Source organism: Schistocerca piceifrons, chromosome 2 (assembly GCF_021461385.2).
Source record: "Schistocerca piceifrons isolate TAMUIC-IGC-003096 chromosome 2, iqSchPice1.1, whole genome shotgun sequence".
Classification (NCBI taxonomy): Eukaryota; Metazoa; Arthropoda; class Insecta; order Orthoptera; family Acrididae; genus Schistocerca; species Schistocerca piceifrons.
In genome coordinates this window covers 572,975,361-572,989,455 of record NC_060139.1, presented here as the reverse complement: position 1 = coordinate 572,989,455, position 14,095 = coordinate 572,975,361, and the positions used below count along the sequence as shown (strand labels likewise).

General features: G+C 38.2%; 1 protein-coding gene across 1 annotated transcript in view; it reads right to left on the bottom strand.

Annotated features, from left to right (window-relative positions):
* Window positions 1-14,095, bottom strand: part of LOC124777480 (glyoxylate reductase/hydroxypyruvate reductase-like) — an 89,184-nt gene that overhangs the window by 12,989 nt on the left and 62,100 nt on the right. The window contains exon 4 of the mRNA XM_047252915.1: window positions 6,848-7,014. Within this exon, the coding sequence (XP_047108871.1) occupies window positions 6,848-7,014 (167 nt within the window). The remainder of the gene's footprint in view (window positions 1-6,847; window positions 7,015-14,095) is intronic.

Below are 14,095 nucleotides of genomic sequence, written 5' to 3'. Positions count from 1 at the left end.
GAAAGAAATACAGTAGAAGAAGAATGGGTAGCTCTGAGGGACGAAGTAGTGAAGGCAGCGGAGGATCAAGTAGGTAAAAAGAAGAGGGTTAGTAGAAATCCTTGGGTAACAGAAGAAATATTAAATTTAATTGATGAAAGGAGAAAATATAAAAATGCAGTAAATGAAGCAGGCAAAAAGCAATACAAACGTCTCAAAAATGAGATCGACAGGAAGTGCAAAATGGCTAAGCAGGGATGGCTAGAGGACAAATGTAAGGATGTAGAGGCTTATCTCACTAGGGGTAAGATAGATACTGCCTACAGGAAAATTAAAGAGACCTTTGGAGATAAGAGAACCACATGTATGAACATCAAGAGCTCAGATGGAAACCCAGTTCAAAGCAAAGAAGGGAAAGCAGAAAGGTGGAAGGAGTATATAGAGGGTCTATACAAGGGCGATGCACTTGAGGACAATATTATGGAAATGGAAGAGGATGTAGATGAAGATGAAATGGGAGATACGATACTGCGTGAAGAGTTTGACAGAGCACTGAAGGACCTGAGTCGAAACAAGGCCCCCGGGGTAGACAACATTCCATTGGAACTACTGACGGCCTTGGGAGAGCCAGTCCTGACAAAACTCTACCATCTGGTGAGCAAGATGTATGAAACAGGCGAAATACCCTCAGACTTCAAGAAGAATATAATAATTCCAATCCCAAAGAAAGCAGGTGTTGACAGATGTGAAAATTACCGAACAATCAGTTTAATAAGTCACAGCTGCAAAATACTAACACGAACTCTTTACAGACGAATGGAAAAACTAGTAGAAGCCGACCTCGGGGAAGATCAGTTTGGATTCCGTAGAAATACTGGAACACGTGAGGCAATACTGACCTTACGACTTATCTTAGAAGAAAGATTAAGGAAAGGCAAACCTACGTTTCTAGCATTTGTAGACTTAGAGAAAGCTTTTGACAATGTTGACTGGAATACTCTCTTTCAAATTCTAAAGGTGGCAGGGGTAAAATACAGGGAGCGAAAGGCTATTTACAACTTGTACAGAAACCAGATGGCAGTTATAAGAGTTGAGGGACATGAAAGGGAAGCAGTGGTTGGGAAGGGAGTAAGACAGGGTTGTAGCCTCTCCCCGATGTTATTCAATCTCTATATTGAGCAAGCAGTAAAGGAAACAAAAGAAAAATTTGGAGTAGGTATTAAAATCCATGGAGAAGAAATAAAAACTTTGAGGTTCGCCGATGACATTGTAATTCTGGCAGAGACGGCAAAGGACTTGGAAGAGCAGTTGAACGGAATGGATGGTGTCTTGAAGGGAGGATATAAGATGAACATCAACAAAAGCAAAACGAGGATAATGGAATGTAGTCGAGTTAAGTCGGGTGATGCTGAGGGTATTAGATTAGGAAATGAGACACTTAAAGTAGTAAAGGAGTTTTGCTATTTGGGGAGCAAAATAACTGATGATGGACGAAGTAGAGAGGATATAAAATGTAGACTGGCAATGGCAAGGAAAGCGTTTATGAAGAAGAGAAATTTGTTAACATCAAGTATAGATTTAAGTGTCAGGAAGATATTTCTGAAAGTATTTGTATGGAGTGTAGCCATGTATGGAAGTGAGACATGGACGGTAAATAGTTTGGACAAGAAGAGAATAGAAGCTTTTGAAATGTGGTGCTACAGAAGAATGCTGAAGATTAGATGGGTAGGTCACATAACTAATGAGGAAGTATTGAATAGGATTGGGGAGAAGAGAAGTTTGTGGCACAACTTGACCAGAAGATGGGATCGGTTGGTAGGACATGTTCTGAGGCATCAAGGGCTCACCAATTTAGTATTGGAGGGCAGCGTGGAGGGTACAAATCATAGGGGGAGACCAAGAGATGAATACACTAAGCAGATTCAGAAGGATGTAGGTTGCAGTAGGTACTGGGAGATGAAGAAGCTTGCACAGGAAAGCGTTTCTGAAGAAGAGAAATTTGTTAACATCGAGTATAGATTTAAGTGTCAGGAAGATATTTCTGAAAGTATTTGTATGGAGTGTAGCCACGTATGGAAGTGAAACATGGACGGTAAATAGTTTGGACAAGAAGAGAATAGAAGCTTTTGAAATGTGGTGCTACAGAAGAATGCTGAAGATTAGATGGGTAGATCACATAACTAATGAGGAAGTATTGAATAGGATTGGGGAGAAGAGAAGTTTGTGGCACAACTTGACCAGAAGATGGGATCGGTTGGTAGGACATGTTCTGAGGCATCAAGGGCTCACCAATTTAGTATTGGAGGGCAGCGTGGAGGGTACAAATCATAGGGGGAGACCAAGAGATGAATACACTAAGCAGATTCAGAAGGATGTAGGTTGCAGTAGGTACTGGGAGATGAAGAAGCTTGCACAGGAAAGCGTTTCTGAAGAAGAGAAATTTGTTAACATCGAGTATAGATTTAAGTGTCAGGAAGATATTTCTGAAAGTATTTGTATGGAGTGTAGCCACGTATGGAAGTGAAACATGGACGGTAAATAGTTTGGACAAGAAGAGAATAGAAGCTTTTGAAATGTGGTGCTACAGAAGAATGCTGAAGATTAGATGGGTAGATCACATAACTAATGAGGAAGTATTGAATAGGATTGGGGAGAAGAGAAGTTTGTGGCACAACTTGACCAGAAGAAGGGATCGGTTGGTAGGACATGTTCTGAGGCATCAAGGGATTACCAATTTAGTATTGGAGGGCAGCGTGGAGGGTAAAAATCATAGGGGGAGACCAAGAGATGAATGCACTAAGCAGATTCAGAAGGATGTAGGTTGCAGTAGGTACTGGGAGATGAAGAAGCTTGCACAGGATAGAGTAGCATGGAGAGCTGCATCAAACCAGTCTCAGGACTGAAGACCACAACAACAACAATGAAGGGGTGTTGCCAGTTTTTCAAGCAAATTCATTTAGTAGTCTACTTCATCCCAAAAACTGTTAATGGGGTTCAGGACAGTAAAGCAAATACACTTGACTTTCTACACTGTACAGTGGAGTGCATCTTCATTTGTGGACAAGAGCGTTATCAACCTGATACAGAAAACCAGAAGCATTTCTCTCTCTCTCTCTCTCTCTCTCTCTCTCTCTCTCTCTCTCTCACACACACACACACACACACACACACACACACACACACACACACACACACACCTGTACACTTACATTTTGACAGCTGGATGTACAGTCATAGAGAGAGAGAGAGAGAGAGAGAGAGAGAGAGAGAGAGAGTGTGTGTGTGTGTGTGTGTGTGTGTGTGTGTGGGCGCGCTTGTACTCTAGCTTGTGAAAGAAAGTATTACTGTATTTTGTGTGTACGCCTGTCTACAACCCTGTCTACAACTCAAGCCTTCATCTATTTGGTAACTGGGTTGTCTTTACTCCTAAACTATTTACATTCTGCCAGAACAGTCCTTGCTATATTGACACAAAAAAGGATTGACTCCAGATTTATCACTTGTAAGGGGGATGGTATTATCCAAAATGTAACCATAAATGGTATTCCTATGCAGTGAATAATTTTGGAGGTGTCGTGCTTTCACTGTTTGTGTGGCAGCAGAATGCAAAGACAATACAATAATATAAGCACTCTGAAGTATGTGAACACTTCGGGGCCTTCATTTCAGCTTTACTGTGATCATCGCCTTATGCAAATTGTTTTCCCAGTGTGTTGATTTTCCCAGGACTTGTGTGGTTGTTTGTGGGAGGGGGAGAGGGGGGCAGGAATACAATTGCATAATTCCAACATTTCAATCCTGGATTTGCTATTCGTACTCAAGCTTAAAATGTTTACAATAGCAATACTCGATTAAAAGGTGTTGAATCTGTCTCAACACACTACTGAATTTATAAAAGTTAAGTCTCATTTAATTTATTTGTCTTTCAAACAGTTAATGAACATGAAGTTGTGGATAATGAATGTTGTCTTCTGTGGCTTACTCCTCTTTTGCCATGAAACCATCCATCTGCAATTTGTTGCTTTTCACTGATACGATCATTTTTCGCATTGATTAACTACACCCACAACAACCTCACTGGCAGCAGAGGGGTAAATGCTGGCAATAAGTGGCTGTACTGTGTTCTTATCTGCACATATGAATATCAATGGCAGTTAACCAGCTTTTAACATCTGGTTGAGTTTTGTGCACAATGACCTGTTTGCATTTCACTGCTACTGATGTCTGCCCTTTTAAACTTTTTACTGAGGCTCACTGATCATGGTTGACACCTGGCTGAGAAAACAAGAATTTAATTTTGACTGATAATTGGCCTCTCTCTCTCTCTCTCTCTCTCTCCACCTCCTCCCTCTCCATCTTCCTCTATCTTTTTTGTTGCTTGCCAGTTTTGATTGTGCTCATCACCCTACATGTTTAAAATTTACATGAATTATATATTTGGAACACAGGCAACTGTTTTAAAAATGTGTTGTTGTTTTTGGGACACTTATCTGATTAACATGTAAATTGACTTGGCTGTAGGACCATAGGGAGAGGGGGGGGGGGGGGCCGAAATGATTCTCCACCAAGAACATAGGCACAACAGGGGACACAGAAACTAACTGAAAAAAATAAATAAAGAAAAACTTCTTAAGAATTAACTGGGACAGGTACATGGGTTCTCCTACCTCTCGTTTCTGTGTCCTGCCTATGAGAAGAAGCCTCTCTCTCTGCCTGTGACTGTACACGTCTGTTGTCATTGCCATTTCTACAGTGTCATTTCTACATTGAGATTTTTGTCAAGTAGCAAATATAGAAATAACTACTGTTGAACAGACAGCTATCACTAACATGGTTTATGTAGAAACAATACACTTGGCTCTGGCAACTGTAACTTATACAATTCGCTCAAGTCCAAAAATGAAGCACTTGTGGCTACTTTTCTGTGGTAGTGCTACAGGTCGATGAGTCAGTACTGAAGCGAGACTGTCTGAACTGGAGTGCATCTAAGTATTTGATAGAATAATCAGTTGGAGTATCAACAATGTAAGGAAAAGATAGATTGCTACTTACCGTAAAGAAGACATGTTAAGTTGCAGACAGACAGACAGATACACACACACACACACACACACACACACACACACACACACACACACAAAAGACTGGCATTTCTGACAGGCAGTTTGGACCAGCTGGAGATGGCGGTCATGTGTGCATGAAGATGAAGTGTGCTTATATATATAATAGAAAGAAACATTCCACATGGAAAAATATATTAAAAAACAAAGATGCTGTGACTTACCAAACGAGAAAGTGCTGGTAGATAGATACAATAGAAAACACACAAACACACACACAAATGGCTCTGAGCACTATGGGACTTAACAGCTATGGTCATCAGTCCCCTAGAACTTAGAACTACTTAAACCTAACTAACCTAAGGACAGCACACAACACCCAGTCATCACGAGGCAGAGAAAATCCCTGACCCCACCGCAAACACACACACAAATTTCAAGCTTTCTCAACCTACGGTTGCTTCATCAGGAAAGAGGGAAGGAGAGGGAAAGACGAAAGGATGTGGGTTTTAAGGGAGAGGATAAGGAGTCATTCCAATCCCGGGAGCGGAAAGACTTACCTTGGGGGGAAACACAATCTTCCTACCTTAAGTCCTTAGCTGTTGTACACTATGCAGGTTACAGGGATTATAGAATAAAACTGGCTACCAGACTCTTAAGGTTCTCGCAGTTCATTATGCACATAACATCTTGTCCGTCTCAGTGTCTTGTCTGTGATTACCGAATGAGAGACTGACACGCCTCAAGGGTGTATTTTAATTGGTGCAGCATTCACAGTAATTATTATACAGTATTAAGCCTAATTCAAAATTAGCTGCTTGTTGATGACTTTGCCGTATTTTACTTCTCCTACAATCTTACCAGCATAACTCATTAGCTGCAGCTGAATATTAATATTTTAATGTTGAGGCAGCCATGTTACATTGCAATCAAGCCAAGAAACTTGCAGATGGCCTGTAATGGCTGTAATGGTGTACAATTTCATAACCAACATGTATCAGAGATTACACATTTCAAAAGTAAATCATCATGCATCCTACATAACCTGAAAGGTTGAGTTAATATAATTTCTGGTTACAGATTCAAGTCACAACACGTAAGTCTTAGAAAAGGAATAATCAAAGAAAAAAAAGACTGCCAATGATGCTGCAATAGTAAGTAATTATGATGACACTATTCCATTGCCTAACTCCGTCAAATCTACAAGCATCATTTTCTTTAGCTGTTTACACATAAATTTCCAGGTACTGGTATACATCTACGCAGCCAACCTTTCTGTGAACCACTTCATCTATTATTATTGATCTTTTATTAAAAAAAAGAAGAAAAACAAAACTAGATGTTATCAGAAGTGTCTAATTCTTTTAGCAATCAACTGAATTCCAGCATCACATTTTCCTGACCGAAGTGATGAAGAAAAGCTTGCATTTCGTTACATTTTAAAACAGTACATGCTGAGATATTCTCCCCACCCTGTTATAGCATTAGCCCCAAACCTCATAATTTAACTATCTTGACTAGATCTGCAACCAATTTCAACAGTTTTATTAGTTAATATATATATGTGTGGGGGGGGGGGGGGGGGTATCCACAGTAAAATAAAAAATTAAAAAAACACACACACACAAGATCATGAGTAGTACTTTTGAACTACATAGATAATCAAATTAGCTGAACTGTTATTCATAAATTAATATTAACTTACTATAAATAATAATTTATATGCATTTGGTGCCACAATTTCCTGCAATTTTGATTGTGTAATTGCTTTTTATATTTTACATTTTGCTACTTATATTAAATCTCACCTTCAGGTTTAGGTGAATGCCCAGTGTACAGTAATCGTGCAATATCAAATCCCTTAACTCTTCTAGCTATGGCTTGGCCAATGCCTCCGAGACCAACAATACCTACTGTTGATTCCTGAAAGTCTTGACCCAGCATCCATTGTGGTTCACTAGTCTCCCACTGCTTGCTGCACAAATATAACACATTTCACTTCTAATGGGTCACTGTATGCACAACTTAAAAATTGTACACAATTTTACATGATATCTGAGACTGGAGAGAAAAAATACAAACTGTACAATATATTATGCATTTTCTTTTGAAAATTTAATATCTTTCATGGTTGAAGAAAATATTTGAATTTAAATAACAAATAATGGCCTGATCTAGAAATACCTACCATACATTCCATATTACTACGCACATTATCAACAATTTAAAACAAACATGATCCCCATAATTTCATTCTTGACTACTAGGAGGTAAAATGTCCAGAGGTTCTTCAGTGTCAGTCTTACAACAGTACTGTTAAGCTTGTTTACCAGTTCTACAGTGGGACAAGATGCAGATGTGAATAGGCTTTACCAATTAATTCTGGATGTGCTATCATTTACAACAGTGACAATTATCAATGTGGAAAATTATTATGTAGCAGAGCAGGAGGATGTTGAGCTAATCAAAAGATATTCATTAGCACTGTTGTTTATTCAATAATTTTATATATGGAATTTATTACCAAATTTCTGAGACTATAAATATTAATGTTCGTTTCAGTTCAAATCTTTCAACATGATGTTTCAGGGAGTGAAGTCTCCCTTTGCTTTTCTTATGTGGGATGCTATAAGAAACAGGCTTGAATGGAGATGTGAGCAGCCTTTTGCATTGTAGTAGTTGAATGTATCTTTTCACACTTATGGAGAAAGAGTGACTCGTTTAAAAAACATAGCTGAACTGGCAGTAGCACTAGCAGAATTAGAATGCTATATCCAAATTTTCATTACAATAATACAGCAACTGCATTGAAATTTAAAACAATTTAAATATATTGTTTATTTTTCAGTTCCAGTTGCACTCTTATTTATTTTACAATTTGACTAGTTTCAATCTTCCTCAATCACCTTCAGACCTATGTAGTACAGTATCCTGATATGTGATTCTGATACAGACACAATGGGTTGCTGATGCATCTATATTGATATGAAGATGATCCAGCAAGATCAAAACTAATAATAACAATAATAATAATAATAATGATGCAACAGGGACTGAAAAATAAATAATATATTTTTTTTTTAGAATTAAAACTGCCAAGAGCTGCATTTGACATCAGTAAGGTCAGGAATGTGGTAAATGACTGGACTGTGGCCAAACCTGGCAGAGAGGCAGCAGATACCAGAGATATTGCGAGTTTGCTAGCTCTAGTCTAGATTTCTTGAAAAGCATCTCTATTCCAGCTAACTAGTATTTTTAGGTCAAGAGCTGGGATTAGTGATGTCACCTGTGATTTAGGGTCTCTGAGGAAAGCTCTTGATAATGAAGATCATAAAGTGATCATTGGTGGTGTCAATAACAGTCTGGATTCTTAATGTGAAAAAAGTGGGGCATCACATGTTTTATGTGTTGACCCTCCCATGATTACACAGCATCTTGCAGGTTGTACATCTAAATGTCTCCAATAAGAGGTTACTTGTACAACTAACTTCCAGAAGCATTCAGTGCAACCAAAGCACTATCTGTCCAATCCCTATGACTTCCAATATTTTTGCTATGTTTCTCAAGGCAAATGTTCCTGAAAGAAGTTGCAGAATGATTATAGCTGCAACAATCAGCAGACAAACACAAAGGCTAACAATCATAACAAATTTAGAGTTTTCCATCACAATTTAAGAACCTTATTAAATACAAGCTTCTCATATCACTACAGAAAACTGAAAAATTTAAAAATATTTCTACAGATGTATTGTGCATAACATAACATTGTTTGGAAGTCACAGACATTGAACAGATGCAATTAGTGTGTGTGTGTGTGTGTGTGTGTGTGTGTGTGTGTGTGTGTGTGTGTGTGTGTGTGTGGATGGGGGGGGGGGGCTTGTAGGCATGTGTGTGTGTGTGTGTGTGTGTGTGTGTGTGTGTGTGTGTGTGTGTGTGTGTGTGTTTTAAGGGGTTAGGGGTGCTCAACATCAGGATTGTCAGCACCCACATGAATATCAACTGAAACGAACATGGTTAAAATGTGAGAAAAGAACTACAAGGCGAACTGAGATGACATCACATTCGCTCTCTCCCAATCTCATTCATAATCACCGGCTCTATCATAATAGCTCACAACATGGAAAACAGCACCACGAAAGGGGAGTCATGCAAAAACTGTCAGTTAAAACACAATAAGACTAGAGGAAAACAAAGAGAGATTCACAGCAATATGTGGCTGGCTGATCACTTACCAAAAACACAGATGAGCCAGCCACCCTGTAACACATTAGGAACAGCACCCTAAGATTTCAGGGAACAAGTCAGACAACTCACAAAATTTTAAAAGTCTACAACATTTGTTTGTCAACTAAAATAGATGGCAAATCTGACAGCAAATGAGGTGCCACCCTTTGGTCCAAAAATAAATCACAGTCTAGTAAAATGTGGTGCACTGTGATCTGTATGCCACAAGCACCACACATTTGAGGCTCCTCTCACTAGAGCAAGAAGCCATGCATCATAGGGCTAGGGCCTATGCAAAGATGACTAAGGTGGACATCATCCTGCCTGCTGGTTGGAAGATGCACCCAGATGGTTGCAAGTTATTATCCTATTGCTGAAGGCAGTATAGCAGAAATAGGGTGTGGATATATTTACAACAAGTATAACAACATTCTAGTTCACAGAGCTTTATGTGAACTGAATTGAAAAAAATGTTTCAGTGTTGTACTTCAGTAATAGACTGGCTAGCATACAAGATATCAGTTCTGACTCTCTATAGGCCTCTAACAGGAAATATTTTAAACTTTATTAAGATATTCTAAAAGGTACTAATAAGACTTAATAGAAATAAAAGTGAATGTAAGTGAAGGTTTCAATATTGCTTTCATCTCTGACTGTCCTGATCAAGGGCACCTAGAGTTACTGACGTCTGGCTTTGGTTTGATACTCTCAGTAACATTCACAATAAAAAAATAGGACACATTCCAATAGCAACTGATAATTTACTTTTAAATTTAACTGCCTTTCATGGACTGACCATGGTGGTCAAATGGCAGCTATAAAGCATCCACATAAATCAGGAATGACTAAGAAGTGAAATATAAAATTTCACAGAATTGTAAATGCTTACTCTTACGCTACTCAGAGAAAATTCCTTAGATGAAAAATGTGAAGTAGTTTACCAAAGACTCAAAGCAGTAAAGAAATTTAATTCTTCTCTAAAAAATATTATTACTGTATCTAGTTCTATGTAGAGAAAACTTTATTTAATACAGAGGACTAACTATAATCAAGATTTAAAAGTGCAGTACAAACATTATTGTACAATTCTTCTTCACATCATCATAAAGACAAAAACCACATACTATGCACAAAAGATTAAAAAATTCCAAGAACACAGCAACAACAATTTGGAGCATTAATTATGTCTTGGATATTGACTACAAAGAGTATTTAAGAGATTATAAAGTTGACTTACTGGCTAACGATGAATGAAACTACATACCATATTGTCAGGAACAAATATTATCAAAACTCTTTATTCCACAATAATTACAAGAGAGATCAAAGATGAAAACAATGAACTACTTTAAGGTGTCAGCAAAGAAAAAGAAACATAGTTGCTCCCAACACCCACACAAGTTCTCAAGATGTTACTTCGTGAACTTTGAAAGTCCTTTGGCTTGGTAGCATTATTGATGCTTCATATTTGAGAAATCTTGAAGAAGAGAAATTTGTTAACATCGAGTATAGATTCTTTGAGTGTCAGGAAGTCCTTTCTGAAAGTATTTGTATGGAGTATAGTCTTGTATGGAAGTGAAACATGGATGATAACAGTGCAGACAAGAAGAGAATAGAAGCTTTTGAAATGTGGTGCTACAGAAGAATGCTGAAGATTAGATGGGTAGATCATGTAATTAAAGAGGAAGTACTGAACAGAACTGCAGGGAAGAGAAATTTGTGGCACAACCTGAGCAGAAGAAGGGATTGGTTGGTAGGATGCATTCTGAGGCATCAAGGGATCACCAACTTAGTACTGGTGGGAAACATGCAGGGTAAAAAATCATAGAAGGAGAACAAGAGATGAATACATTAAGCAGATTCAGAAGAATGTAGGTTGCAGTAATTACTTGGAGATGAAGGGGCTTTCACAGGATAGAGTAGCATAAAGAGCTGTATCAAACCAGTCTTTGGACTGAAGACCTCAATGACAACAACCACCTTTGAGAGAGCCTTTGTCAAAAAATCAGTCTGCTGCTAGTTGTCGGTTGTGAGCTCTGCAACATCCATGTACTAATTTATATTTATGTGACAAACCCTATTTTAGGGCTATATTTTAATTTTGACAAATGGATCTATGCAGACATTTGTAAAAATGGCGATGATACATCAGTCCATACTAATGTAAAATTGCCACCTTCTGAAGAAGACAAATTTAAATTTGTTGAAACCTAGGTAAAGAATTCTTTATCCTTTGCAACTGGTCGGCTGTTTATAATTTTATTCACCAAGACCATTTGCAAAAACAAAGATTATCAAACTATTCATTTCATTACAATTACAGGAAAGATCAAAGATGATAACAACAAATTATTAGAAAGATCAGCAAAGAGAGAGAGAGAGAGAAAAAGAAAACACAACTGTTCCCAACATTAGGCATGAAATACACAAACACAGTAACACAAATGATATTCAACTCTTTTATAGCAGTTGCAATGAAACAGGTGATATTAAGTTTAAATAACTGACCATTAATTCAAAATTTTTCATAAGAGTAGTCAAAAATATGGGGAAAAATATCCCATCAAAGGAAAATCTACATTAGTGTCCAAAAGTTAAACCTAATCACAAAAAGAAGATGTACTGCCTTATCAGGATCTACATTTACATAGATACTCCACAAGCTACCATACAGCGTGTGGCAGAGGGTAACCTATACCATTACTGATCATCACCTTTCCTGTTCCACTCGCAAACAAAGTGAGGGAAAAATGACTATATGTCTCCATATGAGCCCTAGTTTCTCTTATCTTATCTTTGTGGTCCTTTAGACACAATGTATGTTGGCGGCAGTAGCATCGTTTGGCAGTCAGCCTCAAATGCCAATTCTCTAAATTTTCTCAATTGTGTTCCTTGAAAAGAAAAACGTGTTCCCTCAAGGGATTTCCATTTGATTTCCCAAAGCATCTCTGTAACACTTACATGTTGTTGTTAAAACCTATCAGTAACAAAGCTAGCAGCCTCCCTTTGAATTGTTTTGATGTCTTCTTTCAATCCGACCTGTTATGGATCCCAAACACTCAAGCAGTACTCAAGAATAGGTCACACTAATGGCCTGTATGCAGTCTCCTTTACAGATGAATCACACTTTCCTAAAATTCTCCCAATAAACCAAAGTCGGCCATTTGCCTTCCCTACCACAGTCCTCACATGCTCATTCCATTTCATATCACTTTGCAACATTTCACCCAGGTATTTTAAATGACAGGACGCTACTAATGCTGTGACCAGACATTATAGGTTTGTTTTCCCTACTCATCCACATTAACTTACATTTTTCCACATTTGCAGCTAGCTGCCATTCATCATACCAACCATAAATTTTGTCTGAGTCATCTTGAATCCTCCTACAATCACTAAACTTCGACACCTTACCACACAACACAGCATCATCAGTAAACAACCACAGTTTGCTGCCTGTCCTGTCAGTCAAATTATTTATATATAGAGAACAACAGCGGTCCTATCACATTTTCCTGGGGCAGTCCTGATGATATTATTGTCTCTGATGACCACTCGTCATCAATGACAACATATTTGGTTCTATTACTTAAGAAGTCTTTGAGCCACTCACATACCTGTGAGACTATTCCACATGCTTGTACCTTTGTTAACAGCCTGCAAAGGGGACCCATGTCAAATGTTTTCTGGAAATCTATAAATATGGAATTTGCCTGTTGCCCTTCTTACATAGTTCACAGTATATCATGTGAGAAGAGGGCAAGCTGAGTTTCACAAGAGCAATGCGTTCTAAAACCATGCTGACTTGTGGACAAAAGCTTCTAGTTCTGAAAAAATTTATTAAATTCGAACTGAGAATATGTTCACAGATCCTGCAGTAAACCAAGATTAGGTATATTGGTCTGTAATTTTGCAGGTCTGTTCTTTTATCCTTCTTATATACAGGATTACCTGCACTTTTTTCCAGTTGTGTGGGACTTTTTGCTGGGCAAGAGTGTCATGGTAAATGTGAGCTAAGTGGGGGACCAATGGCATAGAGTATTCTGTAAAATCTAATTAGGATTTCATATGGACCTGGTGACTTATTTGCTTTCAAATCTTTCTGTTGTTTGTCTACACCAGGGATGCTTATTACTATGTCGTCCATACGGGAGTCTGTTTGATATTCAAATGATGGTATGTTTGAATGGTTCTCCTGCAAAATTTAAAACTTCAGCTTTTGTTTTGCTATTTTCAACAGCCACACCAGACTGGTTAACAACAGACTGGATGGAAGCCTTAGACCTGCTTAGTGATTTTACATAGGATCAGAATTTTCTCAGATTCTCCACCAGATCTTTTGCTAAGGTATGATGGTGGTAGTTGTACGCTTTGCACATAGATCTTTCCACATATGCACAAATCTCTACTAACTTTTGCTTGTCATCATTTGTGCATTTTCTTTGGAACTGAGAGTGTGACAGCCTCCGACTCCTCGGCATTTTCTGAATGTTATTATTAAACTGTGATGGGTCTTTTCCATCCTTAATCCACTTACTAGGCACACGACTCTCCAGACTACTATTTACGATTTGCTTAAACTTTGCTCCTAATTCCTCTGGAACTAAGTGGAGTCAACTCACTGTCTTCGTGAGATGCTAACAACTGCTTATCTGCTCTTTCTAGAAGAAACAGTTCCCTAACCTTTATTAAATTTCATAGCCATAGTTGCTATAATGACATCATGACTGTTAATCCCTGTTTCTACATTGATGTTGTTGATAAGCCTATTGGTAGCTACCAGGTCTAAGATATTTCCATCGTTTGTTGGCTGCTGAACTAGCTGCTCAAGA